At 33.3% G+C, this 18,065-nt stretch overlaps 1 protein-coding gene and 1 pseudogene across 1 annotated transcript; both read right to left on the bottom strand.

The window, feature by feature from the left end:
- Positions 1–819: 819 nt before the first annotated feature.
- LOC150037967 (uncharacterized) lies at positions 820–1,540 on the bottom strand. Its single transcript, XM_090311094.1, has 2 exons — positions 1,328–1,540; positions 820–1,110 (listed from the first exon to the last, which is right to left on the bottom strand). The coding sequence occupies exons 1-2, from the start codon at positions 1,538–1,540 to the stop codon at positions 820–822; spliced, it is 504 nt and encodes a 167-aa protein (XP_090167220.1).
- Positions 1,541–8,887: 7,347 nt separating this feature from the next.
- On the bottom strand, positions 8,888–12,524 carry LOC150037966 (tryptophan N-monooxygenase CYP79A68-like; annotated as a pseudogene).
- Between the last annotated feature and the right edge of the window lie 5,541 nt (positions 12,525–18,065).

Here is an 18,065-nt window from a genome sequence, read left to right as displayed (position 1 = left end):
CCCCAATGAAGCTTGAGCAACAACCACCCCTCAAGATTCCAATCTCCAAAATCTTCCTTCAATCAGACATTGTTTCCAACTTTTCATCCCTTTCTCCTTTAAAATATTCAATTCACAAATAATTTAACTAACACCCTTCCACAATGAAATTGATTCTTGTCATTAATTTCAAATTAAATTTGTGTGACATAACCTCCTTCCAAAATGAAATTAATTCTTGACAATAATTTTAAATTAAATTTGTGTGACATAACCCCCTTCCAAAGTGAAATTAATTCTTGACATTAATTTCAAATTAAATTTTTGTAACACAACCCCCTTCCAAAGTGAAATTAATTCATGATATTAATTTCAAATTAAATTTGTGTGACATAACCCCCTTCCAAAATGAAATTAATTCTTGACATTAATTTTAAATTAAATTTGTGTGACATAAAGTCCAATTCCCACAATTTCGCTCTGATTAAATAATTAAATTGAAACATCCCTCTCTCAATAATTGAATCTTAGTAATCCAATTAAATTTCCAAAATTAAAAAATGATATGGAATATTATAAAATACTGAAATTACATTACGAACAAGATTTTGGGATGTTACATTCTTTTCTCCTTAAAGAACTTTCGTCCTAAAAAATTGATTCCTAAAAAAGCTTCGGGTACTAGACCCTCGTCTTAACCTCTCACTTCCAGGTAGCCTCCTTAAATTGTTGATTCTACCACAAGACTTTCACAAATGCTATTTCCCTTATGTTCAATATCTTTACCTCTCTGGCGAGAATTTCTTTAGGCTTCTTCTCGTAGCTCAAGTTGTCATTCAACTACAATGGCTCAAAGTCAACTACATGGAATGGATCTGTCACATATCTTCTCAGCATCGAAACATGGAAGATATTATGAACTGAAGAAAGTGATGGAAGCAATGCCAATGGATAAGCTGCGAGACCAATTCGCACCAAGACCTCAAAAGGTCCAATGAACCTCGCGCTCAGCTTCTCTTTCCTTCCAAACCTCATAACACCCTTCATAAGTGCCACCTTTAAGAACACTTTATCACCAGTCTCAAATTCTAGGTCCTTACGTCTTATGTTGGCGTAGCTTTTCTGTTTGCTCTGAATTGTTTACATACGAGCCCTGATCTTCTGTATTGCCTCATTTATGGCTTGCATTAGCTCATGTCCTAGCAATTTTCTTTCTTCTACCTTATCCCAACACACAGGAGACCTACAACTCTTCCCATAGAGGGCTTCAAACGGTAACATGTCAATGGTAGCCGGATAACTATTATTATACGAATTCCATCAAATGCAGGTGAGAGTCTCAACTCACTGAAAACTCTAACGCACAAGTGCACAACATATCCTCCAATTTCTGGTTCAAACATTCTTTCTGACCATCAGTCTGTGGGTGAAAAGCTATACTAAAATCCAATCGAGTAGACAATGCTAACTGGAGATCCTTCCAAAATTTAAATGTAAAATGAGGGTCGCTGATTGACATAGCTGAAACTAGTGTCAAAAGAGGTGTGGCAACCTCTTCCATATATAACTATGAAACTTAAGATGTTGAAAACCAACAACATTTTAACACATTCAAGCTGAGAACTATGAAAATTGTCGTGAGCTTAAGAAAGTCTTATTCACTAAAAACATATATCTAAGCTCATCATTCTATCACACAGAAAACTTCATACATGTAATGGAGAAACTTGTCATGTTATATAATGTGTCATCTAAAGATACATACCAGAACAAATCTGGTCAACTGAAAACTGCTTCTACTCTAGAAGCGCCAACTGTGATGTCTTTCATAGGATCTACATGTTTGAGAATAACTCTATCTAATTAAGTCTCACATTCATGAGAAACTTATTATACTGTCATGGGCTATAAAACTTACTAGAGCCAATCCTCATATTATTCTTTATTCTTAAAACAATCACATATCATTACTTAGACCCTGCTACAGATGAGTCTAAAATTCCCTATGAAAATGAGGTTTTGAAGTCCATGGATGCTAAAGCATCAATCAATTGATAAAACATTTCCATAACCTCGTAATAACTGTAATTGATCACTAAAGTTAGTTTTTACGACAAAACCTTCTTGATTCATAAGTCATAGCTTGAATTACTCGTACTCCCTAGGGCTAGTTAACTCATTGCCCATGTAAGGGAAACCATACTATCCTGTTAGCTCCAAACCCACCTATAGCAATTTCTTGTTATCAACTTAACTTTATTACCAGTCTATCCCTCATGCTAATGATAATATTGGAAGATCCAACTTACTTACTTTTGTGCATATACCACTTTTGTCTACCTCGAGTTGGATTAATTTCCTTTTTCAATCAAATTGATGGTCTTGCTAGTTCATGTTTCAAACTTGCACACTACGTCAAAATCCCTTAATTCTTACTAATGCCCTCAATGGTTTACCTTAGCCTCAACATACCATGTCAATAGTTCTTGAACATTTAATGTTACTAGTAACTCCATATTAGCTTATCCCTTCTCAACTTTTTATTTCGGTGACAGATTCTTATGTTAAAGGAAAGTTCCATATTGATCACCTATGTAAGCTATCTTTCCATCCAACTCATATTCTCCTAAAGTTCCACATGATAATGAGATATTTTTCTTTTACACCAAAATAAATTTCTTGTAACCCTTCATATCATGCCTCTAAATTATACTTACTGGGAGTTTTGAACACATTAAATTCATTTCTGTTTCCAAAAGAGTAAACTTTCTTAGGTACTTTTTTTTTCCACTTTCCAAGTGGAACATAATCTCTTTACTAAAGTATATTTTACTCCTCCATAAGTTTTATCTCTCTCACTAAGAATCTTCATCTTGTAGAATTCTCGTTTGTCAATTTTCATGCTTTTAAACTCCAAAAGACTTTTGTTTGTTCAAATTTGTCCAACTTTGATCTCCTCATCACAATAAGGCTATGGATTTAATTAATCTAGGTACTCTAAAATAATCCTTCAACCCAAACAAATGCCACTTTTCTTTATCCCCTTTAAGTCTAAATTCATGTCCAATTATTTTGGCTTCCTTTAATGACATCAACTTAGCTAGATATTCCAAAAGAATCCTTCATATCACTACACATACTTTACCTAGTCCATCAAGTCGTAGTGTTACCAAAGTGATTATGACTTATTAATCCTTTCAAAAATTCCCCTCAAAATGTTTGCTTTTAATATCTCAGAACCTTTAATAAATCCATAGTTTCTTATTTTTCTTCTTCTTATCCATAAAACAACTTTTAACCTTATATTTGAGTATATGGCCCGTGAAGAAATTTATTTGTACTAACACCAATTGCACTACTCAACAAAAAAAGATAACACTAATCCTTAATGTATTCTTATCTAGACAATTTTATTCCTTGGCTTTAACATTTAAATACCTTTATTCTTGAATTGTCATAACTCTATGTAGTTTCATCAATCTTTAAGATCTTTGAACTGAGGTATATATTTTTTTGTTTCTAATAGAATTTCCATGAGATAAACTAGTGCCAAGTGGCCTCATAATTTTTTTTTCTCTCCTTTTGTAGCATCTACTTGAATAATCCACTTATAATAACTTCTAACAAGTCACTGACCTAGCATTAGAATATAACTTGTGCATTTAAGCTAAACAAATATTTTAACACACAACTACCATAAAACTTTTAATTGATAAGACATACCTTGCGATAATGAGGAATCCATTCATGGTCATTGGGACAATCTAGACTTACATAGTAAGTCAGTCTATAGAACCCAAAACATGGGCTCTGATACAAACTATAACGCCTCGAGCCCAGAAGTCGAACCAAGATTCGAAATTCGGATTCGGCCCTTGATGGCCCTGACATTCCCTTGCGACCTGGCTATGTCATCCTCCCTTGCCTTGAATGTTTTTTGGAAGTGAAAGGTGTCCCCACAAATAAACATGGGTCCTTTCAATACTTGCATCCTAGGAAAATTTCCAGGAGGTCACCTAACATAGGATTGCTCAAAACTAAGCACGTTTAACTATGAAGTTCTTATGATTGAACCATCGAAAAGGAAGTTGCACCTGTTTGGAATAGGTAGTAACTTTTAATTTTTTTAAGCATTTCTTAACCACACTTTCATGTCCTTTGGATCCCTCTCATTCAAATGTGATACCGGTTCATTCATGTACCCCTCCTAAACTCAGGTCGTTACATGCCCACCAACTTTTTCTTGGTTTTTCCTTATACCACATCTCACTGGGAGAGGTTCCGCTCTGATACCAACTGTAGCGACCTGATTTCCTAGGACTCAAGCTAGGCCGTTACTAAATGCATGCATGCATGGAGGTTAAAACAACATTCTTTTTATAGTGAAATAAATGCTAAATAAATAAGGTAACTTAAAATATTTTCATTAAATTCAAATATTAAAATAAAATGATAAGGTACCCATCAGTCATAAATGGAAATAAATAAGTCTAAAAAAAATCTCAATCGATAAGTTTCAAATGTCAAGACCGAAAGTTAAAAATATAAAAGAACTCTTGAAACATGAGCAGAAGCATTAAAACTTGTCCCTACTGGCTCGTTCATGGATTCCTTTTGTCATTTATCGGTGCGTCCCTACCTTTACCTAAAACGTAAGCATGGGAAAAGGTGAGTATAAAATACTCAGTAAGTAACCTCATTACTGGGGTCAGGCTATGCATCTATGTCCTCTAGATACCTATCTCTGGTGGGACACAAGCATGCCTCTAGTCCCCATGGGACACATATATACTTGAATATCTGAATGCATCCTACTGTAGTTAAGTATACCCACTACCTCTACTAAGTCCTATAGGATCCACAATCTCTAATGAACCCCAACGGAGACACCTAGTGAATCTCAAAGGAAACACAACCTCTGGTGAATTCCAAAAGAAAGCACCACTTTAGTTAATCCAAAAGGAAACACAATCTCTAGTGAATCTCGAAGGAAACCACCACCTCTAGTGAATCCCGAAGGAAACACAACCTCTTGTGGACCCCGAAGGAAACCACCACCTCTAGTGAATCTTGAAGGAAACACAACCTCTAGTGGGTATCTAAATAGTGAGGATGCTATTACTATTGCAACATCATAGGCATCATAATATGGTTCAATCACATGAACATACATTTCATCATCTTCATATCAAATAGAGTCTCATAGAATAATAATATACTCAAATCATGCTAGCATTCAAATCTCTCTATGCGCATCTAGTCTTTTAAATCCTCATATTAACAAAGGCATATATAAACATCAAACCATCAACAATCTTCAGTAAATCATAACTATATTGTTTGGCATGTGAGAAGTTCCAGTAGTAAGATTACTTACCTCAATACTAGATTTAGATATCGATCCAAGCGACAATCTTCCATAATCAATCTTTGAATTCAATTCCCCAACGAAGCCTGAGCAACAATCACCCTCAAGATTCCAATCTCCAAAATCTTCCTTCTATCAGACACTACTTCCAACTTTTCATCCCTTTCTCCCTTAAAATTTTCAATTCACAAAGAATTTAACTAACACTCTTCCACAATGAAATTAATTATTGACATTAATTTCAAATTAAATTTGTGTGACATAACCCTCTTCCAAAATAAAATTAATTCTTGACAATAATTTTAAGTTAAATTTGTGTGACATGATCCCATTTCAAAATGAAATTAATTATTGACATTAATTTCAAATTAAAATTGTGTAACATAACCCCCTTCTAAAGTGAAATTAATTCTTGACATTAATTTCAAATTAAATTTGTATGACACAATCCCCTTCCAAAATGAAATTAATTCTTGACATTAATTTCAAATTAAATTTGTGTGACATAAAGTCGAATTCCCACAATTTCCCTCAATAATTAAATTGAAACATCCCTCTCTCAATAATTGAATCTCAGTAATCCAATTAAATTTCTAAAATTCAAAAATGATCTCGAATATTACAAAATACTGAAATTACATTATGAACAAAATTTTGGGATATTACATTCTCTGTAGCAGGATTACAATGCTTGTAGCCTTTTGAGCATGCATCATAGTAAACAAAAATATGCTTCTCACTTTTATCATAGAGTTTCCTACGCTTTTGATCAGATATATTTTCATAAGCGATACTTCCAAATTTTCTCAAATGAGCAATGGCTGGTGTTCTTCCTGTATATGATTGTTGAGGCGTTTTGTTCCATAAGCTTCTAATAGAAGAACGATTGGACAAGTATGCAACACATTCAATAGCTTGTGCCCAAAATTATTTTGACATCTTCTTACTTTTCAACACTCTTCGAGCCATATTGAGTATCATTATGTTCTTCCTCTCAACAACCCTATTTTGTTGAGGAGTCCATGGAACTGTCATAGGTCAATGAATTCCATTTTCTGCATAAATTTTTTGAAGTCATTTGAAGTGAACATGCCAAATACTTTCGACTTCTCCTTGACAAAATAAACCCAAGTTTTTTTTGGCTAAAATCACCAAATAATAAGAAATAATTATTCTTACCGAAAGAACTTGGTTTGATTGATCCACGAAGATTAGTGTGAAGTAACTCTAGTGGTCTCCTTGGTCATGAAGAAGATTCTTGTGGAAAAAATTTTCCGTGTTTGCTTGTCATAAAGACAACCTTCACAAAATTTATCTGGATGTTTGACATATAGCAGTCCTTTCACCATGTTTTACATTGCTAATAGTCTCAAGCCATCAAAGTTTAAATGCCCAAGTCTCAAGTGCCAAATCCAAGATGGATCTTTCAAACATGACTTCAAACATTTAGCAACACCAGTTTGAATATTTAATAAAATCACTCTATTCTTCATCATATGAACTTTAACAAATATTATAACCTTTCTTTAAGAGTTGTCCCAAACTCAAAATATTATTCCTCATATCAGGCACATTATAAACATTAGAGATAAACGCATGCTTCCCATTCTTCAAGTTGATCAAATCTTACCTTTTCTTTTAACAAGAATTTTTGTGGCATCACCAAATATGATATTACCACCAACGGATTCACCAAGTTACACAAACATAGACTTACATCAACATATGTGATTGTTTACACCGCTATCAAAATACCATGCATTGTTTTCACATGTTTCTTCTTCTTTGCATGCCAGAAGCAAAGATGACTCACCACTTTCTTCATCTTTCTCAGTATAATTTGCGTTTTCTTCTACTTTATTCCTTCATTCCCAAGAGTAATGGCCAAATTTATCACAATTATAACATTCAACTTGTTTTTTATCATACACTCCTTCATTATATGATCTTTCTCTATTTGATCTTGAATAATTTTGTCTTCGACAACCTCTTGATGAATTAGAGTTTGAATTACTCTCATTAAATTTTCTTTGATCGTAACTTCCTCGACCTCGACCTCTAAAATCACCACATCCACGATTGTTACAACGTCTTCGACCTCGATTGCCTTTTTCTTGGATACCTTCTTTATCTCTCAACTGCAACTTTGACTGAAAAAGTTGCTCAATTGTTTGTTTGTTCTTCTTGAGAAGCTTCTCTTCATGGGCTTATAAGGAACCCATAAGTTGATCAACAGACATTGTACTCAAGTCTTTTGATTCTTTAATAGCTACAACAATGAAATTGAAACTTTCATCCAATAAGCGAAGTATTTTTTCTACTACCTGCTCATCATTTATTGTCTTACCATATCTTTTAATTTCAATTACTATTGCTTGCAATCTTAAAGTATTATCTGAAACCGATTCAGACTCGTTCATATGTAGTGATTCATAATCAACTCTCAATTTTTGGAGACGAACCTTCTTGACTTGATCTATTCTTTTATATGTATTCTTCAAAATTTTCATGCTTGATGTGCAGTAGTTGCTCCAGAAATCTTCTCAAAATTTGGATCATTTATAGTTTGATAAATGATGGTGAGAGCCTTTTAATCTGTCTTTCTTGTATTTTACAAAGCTTCTCGTCGAGCTTGATTTAAAGTTGCATCACTTTCTAATTCTTCATAACCATTATTGACAATGTCCAATACATCTTGTAAGCTAAGTAGAGCTTTCGTACGAATACACCAATTGCTATGATTTTTATTCATAAGTTGAGGCACAATTATTATTTGCTATTTGCAAAAAAAATTCTTGTTCTTCAAACTCAAGCTCTGATATCACTTCTTGAAACGTGTGACGGATACTCGCAAATATATAATAGATAAAATGATATTTGAGAGAAAACAATTTAACATTTATTTGAAAGTCGCCTAAAATTTGGCTCTTTGTGCATTCTTCTCTACACACTTTTACATCAACAATGTAAATGTCAATCCTATTTATAGGATTGTCACGGAAAAATTTAAATACATAATTCGCCTAGTTAAACATACATGAAAAAATTAGAGTCCTACACTTAATTCATATGAAACTCTGCTAAATTAACTCTTACATTAACATACCTAATTAACTTTCATCCTTTAATTTTGTCAATTCTCATATATTAATTCATTTATAACATACTAATTAAAACATGTTTAATTTTCAACAAAAATAAAATGTCAAATAGGTAAAAAAAACCCCAATGATTGACACTTTTTAAAGTTCAAAAACCAATTAGATACTACCAATAATTTAATCACATAGACATGTATATATATGTACAAGTAATTTATTGTAATTATTTTAAGATATAAAGTTGTAAAATTAGTACTCACCGTGATTTGAGCCTTACTCTCTTCGACTAACAACAATGATTTTGCATTTTCATCTTAAGCGAAATGAGGATATCAAGAATGTCCTCTACCCCATCTATTACCTTGTCTTTCTTCCATTGTTGCGCTCTTTCTTGTATGATAGGTTTCTTCATATTTTCAAACGACGTCCAAAGCCTCCTTCATAATTTCTCAAGTCCATCTAAATCAAATGGCTTCAAACAAGGAATAAAATCTTATACAGAAAATGCATTAACATGCATAAGAATGGTCCGTAATGCTTGATTGTGGTCTTCTTCTTCAAAAGTTGGCCCCCATCTTCTCTCCCTTCGCCACAGTACCTTTTGTTGAATATAATTCTTATGATAATGTTACCACAATAATTTTGTGTTATGCTTCTAACATTAATCAATGCACCTCCATTTTTATTAGTTTGGGTGAAAATAAAACGTAAAAGTGTATCATGTTCAGTGGTTCTTTGGACAAGCATTTGATGGAGAGTTGATGGATTTAGTGTTTCTGATGCTGAGAATTCTTCTCATCTTCTTCCATTGGTCTCCCATCGATAAAAATGCCACGGTGAGATATCGACGACTTAAGATGTCAACAATATTGGAAATGGAAGAACGTGATGCAAAGAAAGAATCATATGTCTTAAGAAATGGAAGAGCAAGTTATGGGGTTCTGAGACTTTTTAGGAACTTTCTTTAGCTTATTTATAGCTTTAAAGAGATGGACTATATATTTTTAGGACATTTGAATTACTTATTTAGTTTCAAAATTTGTATAAGTAGATTTACGACATGTTCATAGCATAATAAAATGGTTGTTTGTAGTGTTTACGACGCGTTTGTAGCATAGTTTACACTTCTAGGATATTTTGAATGATGGTTTTAGTCTTGAAAGAAATTTAGGTGGATTTAGGAGAGAGGGGGTTCACAATGTGGGAAGGGCTTCTGAAACTTTTTAGGAAGTTTCTTTTGACTTATTTATAGCTTTCGGGAGATGGGCTATATATTTTTAGAACTATGGAATTACTTATTTAGTCTCAAAAGTTGTATAAGTGGATTTACGACATGTTCATAGCATAGTAAAATAGTTGTTTGTAGTGTTTACGACACGTTTGTAGCATAGTTTAGGCTTCTAGGACATTTTGAATGATGATTTTAGACTTGAAAGAAATTTAGGTGGATTTAGGAGGGAGGGGTTCACAACATGGAGAGGGGTTCATAATGTGGGGAGGGGTTCTGACACTTTTTAAGAACTCTCTTTTGGCTTATTTATAGCTTTGAAAAGATGGGCTACATATTTTTAGGACTATTTAATTACTTACTTAGTCTCAAAAGTTGTATATTACTTTTGAGAGATCGGCTATATATTTTTAGGAATTAGCATACGTTCGTAACTTGGGGGAGGGGAGGAGAGGGAGAGGGATGTATATGTTGTATTTTTGTTTTAGATTATCTTGAAGCTTGATTGTGAACTTTAAATGAACTTTGTTCTTGGCTTATTTGTAGGGATCCGATAGTTGTGGAGGTTTAAAGGATGTTTATGTATTTGTTTAAGTTGATTTACGACATGCTTGTAGCGAGGGGGAAAGGTTCATGTCTTAATTATAACCATTTTAATCACTTTTTAGATAGTTAAATGGTTGTTTGTGGTGTCCATATTTTAATTATGAACATTCACGACATGTTTGTAGCTTGAAGGGGATCATTCCTCATAACCATTTTAAACATTTTTTTTATGTCTTTGTGTGATTGTTAAGATCTTTTTGTGCATTTTTCTTTGTTGATTTTAAGAAATCTTTCATAATATTTGTTTTTCCCTATTTCAGGTCGTTCGTGTAAATTCTTAAAGATCATTATTTTGAGGTTACGAGAAGATTTTGAGATGATTACTTAGTTTGATTTAGTATCTCACTTATCTGGGTTTAGGGTATTTTAGCTTAGGGAAGATTAAACTTTTTTTGTGTAGAGGATTTGTAAGAAACTAGAAAAATTCAAATTTAATTGCATAAACATTTTTTTTTTTAAAGAATTCTATAGCTTGTGTATTGAATATTAGTGTTGTTTTTACATATATAAGCTTACTTTTGTTATATTGGTCTCCAATTGATTTGTTTGAAGATTAATTTTTGTTGGTGCATAATTAGGTATTCAAGAAATAAAAATTTGGTAAAAATTATAAACAACTTATGCTGATGCAAATAACGTTGGCAGAAATCTGTCTATTGAACTGAAAAAATTTTATTGTTTAAAAATAAGTTTTTGCCGATGCAAATTGTATTTTGTTGGGAAAACACACATGTCGACGGAAACAATTGTGCTGCCAAAAATGATATTTATGCCGACGAAAATACTTTTCGTCGAGAGGCAATTCTCCCGACATGGATACGACGACGATTATGTCGACGCAAAGAAATGGAAGAGCAAGTTCTAGAAGTTACGGGGATTATATATGTATTTCCAAGGCGTATGGAAGCAATTTCGGTGTTGCATTGTTGGTGAAAACTGAATAAAAGAAAAATAAGCTTTTGAGAAATCCACATTGCTAAATTTGTAATTTGGAGTCTCATTTATAAACCCCATTTTTAGTTATGGTTTTGGACCACAAGGGATACCCATGATTTAGAGGGGGTGAGGAGATAGTTAAAGATGGATTTGGAGGATATCCCATATGTGAGGCGAGACGAGGTGCGCACGCAGACACACAACAATCTAGCTTAATTTTGTTTGATTTTACATTTTTCGAGAAATTTCTACTTTGTGAAGGACGGGTCGTTTCCAGTGAAGCTACAAATTTATTTCTGGGGACATCGTGTTAGTTGAACTGCTTACACAAACTGGCACAGCCGCGAAATGTTAGCCATTGTTGAACTGCATGCACAAACGGGCACAACCGCGAAACGTCTTAAAGAGAGTGAGCTCTGCGACTCAACCTGTAATAGTCTTTTATTTTGTAGGTTACGTTCCGTCCGTCGATCACCATTGTCTTCTATCCACCGAAGGTTGTTGTTCCAATTAATTGCTTCATTATTGAATGAATCCATTCGTGAATTGAGGAGTTCCTCAACAACATTGCTGGGAGGCAGCCAACAAGAGGCCATGGTATTGGGCCTGGTGGGAGAGGTGGTTTTCGGATTGAGTGTTTTCTTTTGAGGTTATAACATTGGAAAAACATGATAGAAATAAAAGCCATAAATACCAACACAATGAAAGTTTCGAATATGGATATTAGAGAATTTTGTTATGCCAATTGACTAAGGAATAAGCTCTCTATTCAGATTGAATACCTGTTCAGTTGTTAGTTTAGACTAGTTAGTGTTTAATCAAGTTTAATTAGTTAATTATAGATTAATTTCCACATAACAAAGGTTCTAATTCAAATGGATAATCGAAAGCTTCCTATTACGATCCTAAATTGATTATTCATAACCTTAAAAAAAAATAAGACAATTAACTAAATAATTCCGACTAAACACCGATTAATTTAAATTAATAACTAAATAAATATTAACTAAAATATACTAATTATCCTAATTAGATTTCGCTCTCTTGTCAGCTTCATACTCTCCCAAAATTATCCTTATCATCTAAATCCTCACTCAAAATACAAACTTTGTAGCATAATCCCATCAGATTTTACTATCAAATTTTTATCCAACGTCACAATAGATCTCACCTTCAACAACTTCACTGGAGAAGTCCATCTTTCCAAAGTAAACTCCTCCGACCAGAAACTGTCAACAATACGATGAGTTAACGAAAATCCAATGCCAAAATCTTTCCAAGACCACCACTTATGAAGCACAGACATAGATACGACTACAGAATCGGATACGGCGATTCGTAAATTTTTAAAAAAACTAAGATATGGATACGTCTAAGGATACGTCTTTTATATATATATTTTTTAATATATATATTTCTAAAAAATGAGAATACCGATACGTTGAAGATACATTTTTTTTCTTTAAAAAATATAGAATATAGATAAATTTAGCATCCAAGTTAATAACAATAACACAAAATAGAATACAAATACTGAAATACAATACTAAAAAAGTAACATCTAAGATGTTGAAGTACAATAATAAAATGCAATAGAAAAGTGACTCATATTGCAAAGAAGAAGAAGAAGATTATAGAAAGAAGTATGAAAATAAACGAAAAACTTATCGTTGAAGATATCCAAATGGTTTATATTTTTGTGGACTTTGTGGGGACTCACAAAGATGAAGATTAGATGATTTTAGTCTAAAGTTTGGTCCGTTATTTATTTATTTTTTCTTTTAGTTTTGGACTCGAGTAGTGAGTTTTTTAAATAAGATGTCTAATTTTAGATTGGGAAAGATTATATGAGTTACTTGTCTTTTTTCTTTAACAATAAAGTACACATGGAAATAGATACGTCAAACCGCGTATCAGATACGTATTCGAAAAATATCTGAAAGTATAGATATGTCAAATCGCGTGTCACATACGTATCTGGAAAATATCTAGAAGTATCGGTATTCAATACACGTCTGATACTGATTCTTTACCTCACATAAAATATCTGTGTTTCATAGATCACCACCGTTCCACTAGTCCCAGGTACTTATACACAGTGGGTCACTAGTTTCACATCATCACCTAAAGGGAAAAAAAAACGTGCAAACCATTTTAAAAATGAAGAGAAAATTGGCAAAAATAGACTCGTCAATCCACATTCTCATGTTCCCTGAAGAAAGAAAAAGACAAAAGCTTGGACCCATTTGAAAAAGAAAGGAATATTTTACTCCAAAACAAACAAATATTGTGTTTCTATTTAGGGTATAGTTGAATTGACATGGTGTAGGAATTATCAATTTTAAAGGTAGAGGTTCATTCAGGAAAATTAAAAGGATATTGTCCTTTTAGAAACTATTTAGAAAAATATTGTTTTTTCCAAACTATTTGTAAAAATATTGTTTTTTTTTTAAATAAGTCGAAGGTTGAAAATTCGACCTAGATATGTCAAATTTTGAACCCTCGACCTTTCCCTTTGTGCATCGAACTTTGACCCCTCAACCTTGCCCTAACATTATTATTGAGTCTATTTAATTATCATTCCGGAGACCTTTCTCATAATTATTTGTTGTGGAGAGAACGAAAGACCTTCCTCGGAGACCTTCCAGAGACCTTCCTCATAACACTCATAATTATTTGATGTGTTAAAATAATTTTGTATTGGGAGAGAACGAAAGAAGGAAGAGTAAGAGAGAGAGCAAGATTATGAGAGAGAGCGAGATTTTGAGAGAGAGCGAGAGCGAGATCGAGATTTTGAGATCGAGAGCGAGATTTTGAGCGAGAGCGAGATATCTGTATAAATTTTAATTATTACACATTCCACCTTCTTCTTTCTTTCTTCCTTTCTTTTTTTTTTTAATTTTCATTTTATAAAAATAATTTCTAAAAATATTTTATTATTATTTATAATTTAAAAAAAGAAAAAGAAAAAAAAAACTCCATCAAAATCTTGGTACCAAATGTACAAAAGGAATCCAAGATTATTATTGTAAAATCTTTTAAACTATTGACCTCACTACTGTGATTAAAATTTATGTTCTTTATATCAATAATACAGTCTTATTTATAGACTTGTATGTGAAGGTTTTGAGTGTTGATTTGATTTATTATGTCCCCAAATTATTATCTAAAATATGTAAATTGGAATATTGAAGTTTTTTTTACCTAACTTTTTAGATTTAGACTATCTGATGTTATTATTTATGTCAGTGACATTTAAAAGCTTCTATATCAAAATAATTACTATTCATAATATATAAAAAGAATAAATTAAAAAAATAAAATCTCATAAAAAAAAATTAAATTAAATATCTCATTTATATAAAAATAATTACAAAAATCAATGTGTTCCACAAGGCGGACGTTGTTGATTTCGAGCTGGTTGTCGTTGTCGACTTCAAACTCGAGGTTGCTTGGGTTCTTCTTGATGTTGCTCTGGTACCTCTGCAGGCGCTTCATAATATAAATATTCATTATACTCTCCACGACCCCGACCATGTCCATGCACGTATGAACACGAACGACCAGCCTCTGAGTCATAATGTCCTGAACCAAATGTTGGTATCATCATCATCAGACTAACATAATCAGCTTGACTCTGCGTCTGCATCATAGGGGACAACACTTCTACATTATGTGCAACCTCATCAAACTCATCCTCCTCCCGAACATGTCCTCTACGTCTAGGAGCTGGTGGAGGAACAATAGGTATATCGTACATATAATGAATTTCCTCCATATAACAATTAGACAATTAGACACTACATATAGCAAGAACCTGGTTCGGATCATTCGCAACCTCACGAAGTCTACGGTTGTTCGAACTCTGTGAATTATAAAACAATTAGACAATATTTAAAATAAATTTAAATTAAAAATAATTAGATAATATTCATTTACCAGATGACCCACAGCTGCTTCCGGACAAGTGACGTAGCGCCTTGTGATATTATTATACCAATGAATATATTCTGGAGTGACATCTGTGTCAAACTATTTAAGAGAAACCCCCACTACAATAAACCTTGCACGATAGTGCCATCGCACTACCAAATGTGCAACTTTTTCGAACCAATCTCCAGTCCTTAGGTCAATATCATGTCGTACGGGTTCAGTATTACAAGGCGATGGGACATTCTACTGAAAACCGAATTGTCTCATCACCCTGTCAGGAAGATGCCACTCACCAATGTAAAAACATATGAGAGGACTCATCGTCCACCATATGTTTTGACCATCCGTACAAAAATTAGGCAAAGTATGCATAATAATTTTGTACGGCTCCCAAATAACCTGAAACACAAAATATTATATTAGAGAATATTAAAGACAAATACAATAAAAATGTGTATAAAATAATCAATTAGGTTTAGTGTAATGTATCTGTTCAGGTTGAAGCAGATCAAACATGTATCTATATTGGCTGACTACATGTGTGGTTGTCCTAGTCACACAAAATTTATCTCTCCACCTAAATTTTTAAATTGATAATTTAGAATTTAAATTAACTAGATCAGTGATATAAAAATTAAATTGAATTAAAACAACATACCGAGAACTGTAGGCTCATCCAACTAACTAAGCGTCATTAACATGCTGTAGCTATGGAACCATTGTTAGAAATCGGTCCCAAGCCCATAGTTACAAAAGTATGAGAGGCCCAGCTATCTCGAACCTTAGGTCTTGTTACTTTGCATAGTTGTCTATACAACCATGTCAAGCATGCTCCACCCCACGAATACCGCCCCACATCATGGAGGTTAGTTAACAGTGGCAGAAACATCACATGAACAAAATGATTTGATTTATCTGAAAACAGACTTCCACCCATCATTTGTAGTATATATGCTCGCGCATATCTTATGACGATTTCCTCGTCTGCATCATCTGTGAGCTCACGAAATTGTGTTCCTAACCATATTAAACTTAACCTCGATCCTTTAATTTTGTCAGCAGGTGGGGTCGCACTGAGGTACAGCTGACAAACTTCTAACCAGTCATCGTACATCACTCCGGTGATCGGTTCACCGTCAACAGGTAACCCTAACAACACTTCTATGTCTTGTATAGTGATAGTGCACTCTCCAATAGACATATGGAATGTATGTGTCTCGGGCCTCCATCTCTCAACCAAGGCTGTGATCAGATGCCAGTCCAACTGAATAAATCCTAATCTGGCAACCCCATAGAATCCAGATGTGCGTAGTAGCGGTAGTATTCGAGGGTGGAGCGGGATAGTGTGCTAGAGAACTGTCTCTCGACGCCTGCAAGATATTTCTCCAGTAGTACGATCTTGCCATACAATAGATGATCGATGAATGAACTGGTCGGACAAAATATCGGGATTAACAAGTCCTGGGTTTAAAGCCATGATCTGAAAAAAAAAATTATTTATTTCTCAATTAAAAAAATATTTGTTTCTCAATTAGAAGAATAATATACAACTTAATTATAAAAGAATAATGTACAACTTAATTAGAAGAATAGTGTACAACTTAATTAAAAGAATTATATACAACTTAATTAGAAGAATAATGTACAAGTTAATTAAAAGAATAATGTACAACTTTATATATTTATTATATATATATATATACATGACCAAGAAGAAAAAAAAAGCTAGTAATCATTAATGAAAAAATAACAACAATAATAGAATTTTGAATCGTAAGAGAGAGCGAGATTTTGAGCGAGATTGTAAGAGAGAGCGAGATTGAGAGCGAGATGTTCAGAGAGAGCGAGATTGTGAGAAAGAGCGAGATTGAGAGTGAGATTGTAGGAGAGAGCGAGATTGAGAGCAAAATTATAGGAGAGAGCAAGACGCATACATTCCATAGACGTTGGAGATTGTCCCATCCTACAATCTCTCTTTAAATTTCGCTCTCTCCTACAATCTCGCTCTCTCTTACAATCTGCTTCACCCACTTATCCTTGTCGAAGGTTGAAGTTTCGACTTATGAGGTGAAATCCAATCCCTTGGCCTCTCGGAAGCTCGATCTCGGTCGAGCTGCTTCGGTTAGGAGAACATCCGAGCGATTGCCTTCGCGGATCCAAACGCCGTTCTTTCTAATTCAAAAAAGAAAAGAGGGGCGAAGTAGCTCGGCCCGATTCTACTTTTGATCTCCCATTTCGTAAATTGAAGCCAAAAAGGCTAGCGATTTGATTGAAGGGAAAAATGACTATTTATGTCAAAACTAGCAAGATTTCTTTTTCCTTGTTGAGGGTTGAAGTTTGGACACCTCGACAACCCTAATTTACGTATTGTTTCCAAGTTTTTCTTTGTTTTTCGAGTTCTCGACGTTCGATCTCTACATTAGTCGAATCCTCAACCCTCGACTTCTAGCTTCGAACTCCCAAAATAACAATATTTCTCTAGTAAGTTTCAAAACAACAATATTTCTCTAATAAATTTTGAAAACAACAATATTAATATTAAAGGTCTAGTTCATTCTCTGATGTCATAATTATCAAATAAAAAAGAGACATTTGAAGAAAGAAGGTTCACATATTCACAATGAAAATGAAGGGGGAGAGAGGAAGAGGAAAGGGGAGAGAGAATTGTAAGTGAGAGAAAAAAGAAATAATTTTCATTTTTAATTGAAATATGTATTTAAAATAATTTTAAAATATATTTAATTAAGGTAGAAAATATAGATAGAAACTTTTTTAAACCTATTTTTCAAAGGTAATTGCGAAATTGAAATTTAAGGAACCAAATGTACTTATTTCTAAAAATTTTAGAGCTAAAAAAGTAGTTTTTTTGAAAACTATAGTCCCGTTTAGTAACCATTTTGTTTTTTATTTTTGT

This window comes from Benincasa hispida, chromosome 2, assembly GCF_027475165.1.
Source record: "Benincasa hispida cultivar pf3 chromosome 2, pf3_genome.v1.1, whole genome shotgun sequence".
NCBI classification, from domain to species: domain Eukaryota; kingdom Viridiplantae; phylum Streptophyta; class Magnoliopsida; order Cucurbitales; family Cucurbitaceae; genus Benincasa; species Benincasa hispida.
Note: the sequence above shows the minus strand (reverse complement) of the source record. Positions and strands in the feature narration are given on the sequence as shown.

Bases quoted from the DNA above. Each gene is read 5' to 3' on its own strand.
- LOC150037967 (XM_090311094.1), bottom strand. From the start codon at position 1,540: ATGGAAGAGGTTGCCACACCTCTTTTGACACTAGTTTCAGCTATGTCA. The intron at 1,111-1,327 runs GTGAGTTGAGAC...TAAACAATTCAG, and splicing joins CTTGTGCGTTAGAGTTTTCA to AGCAAACAGAAAAGCTACGC.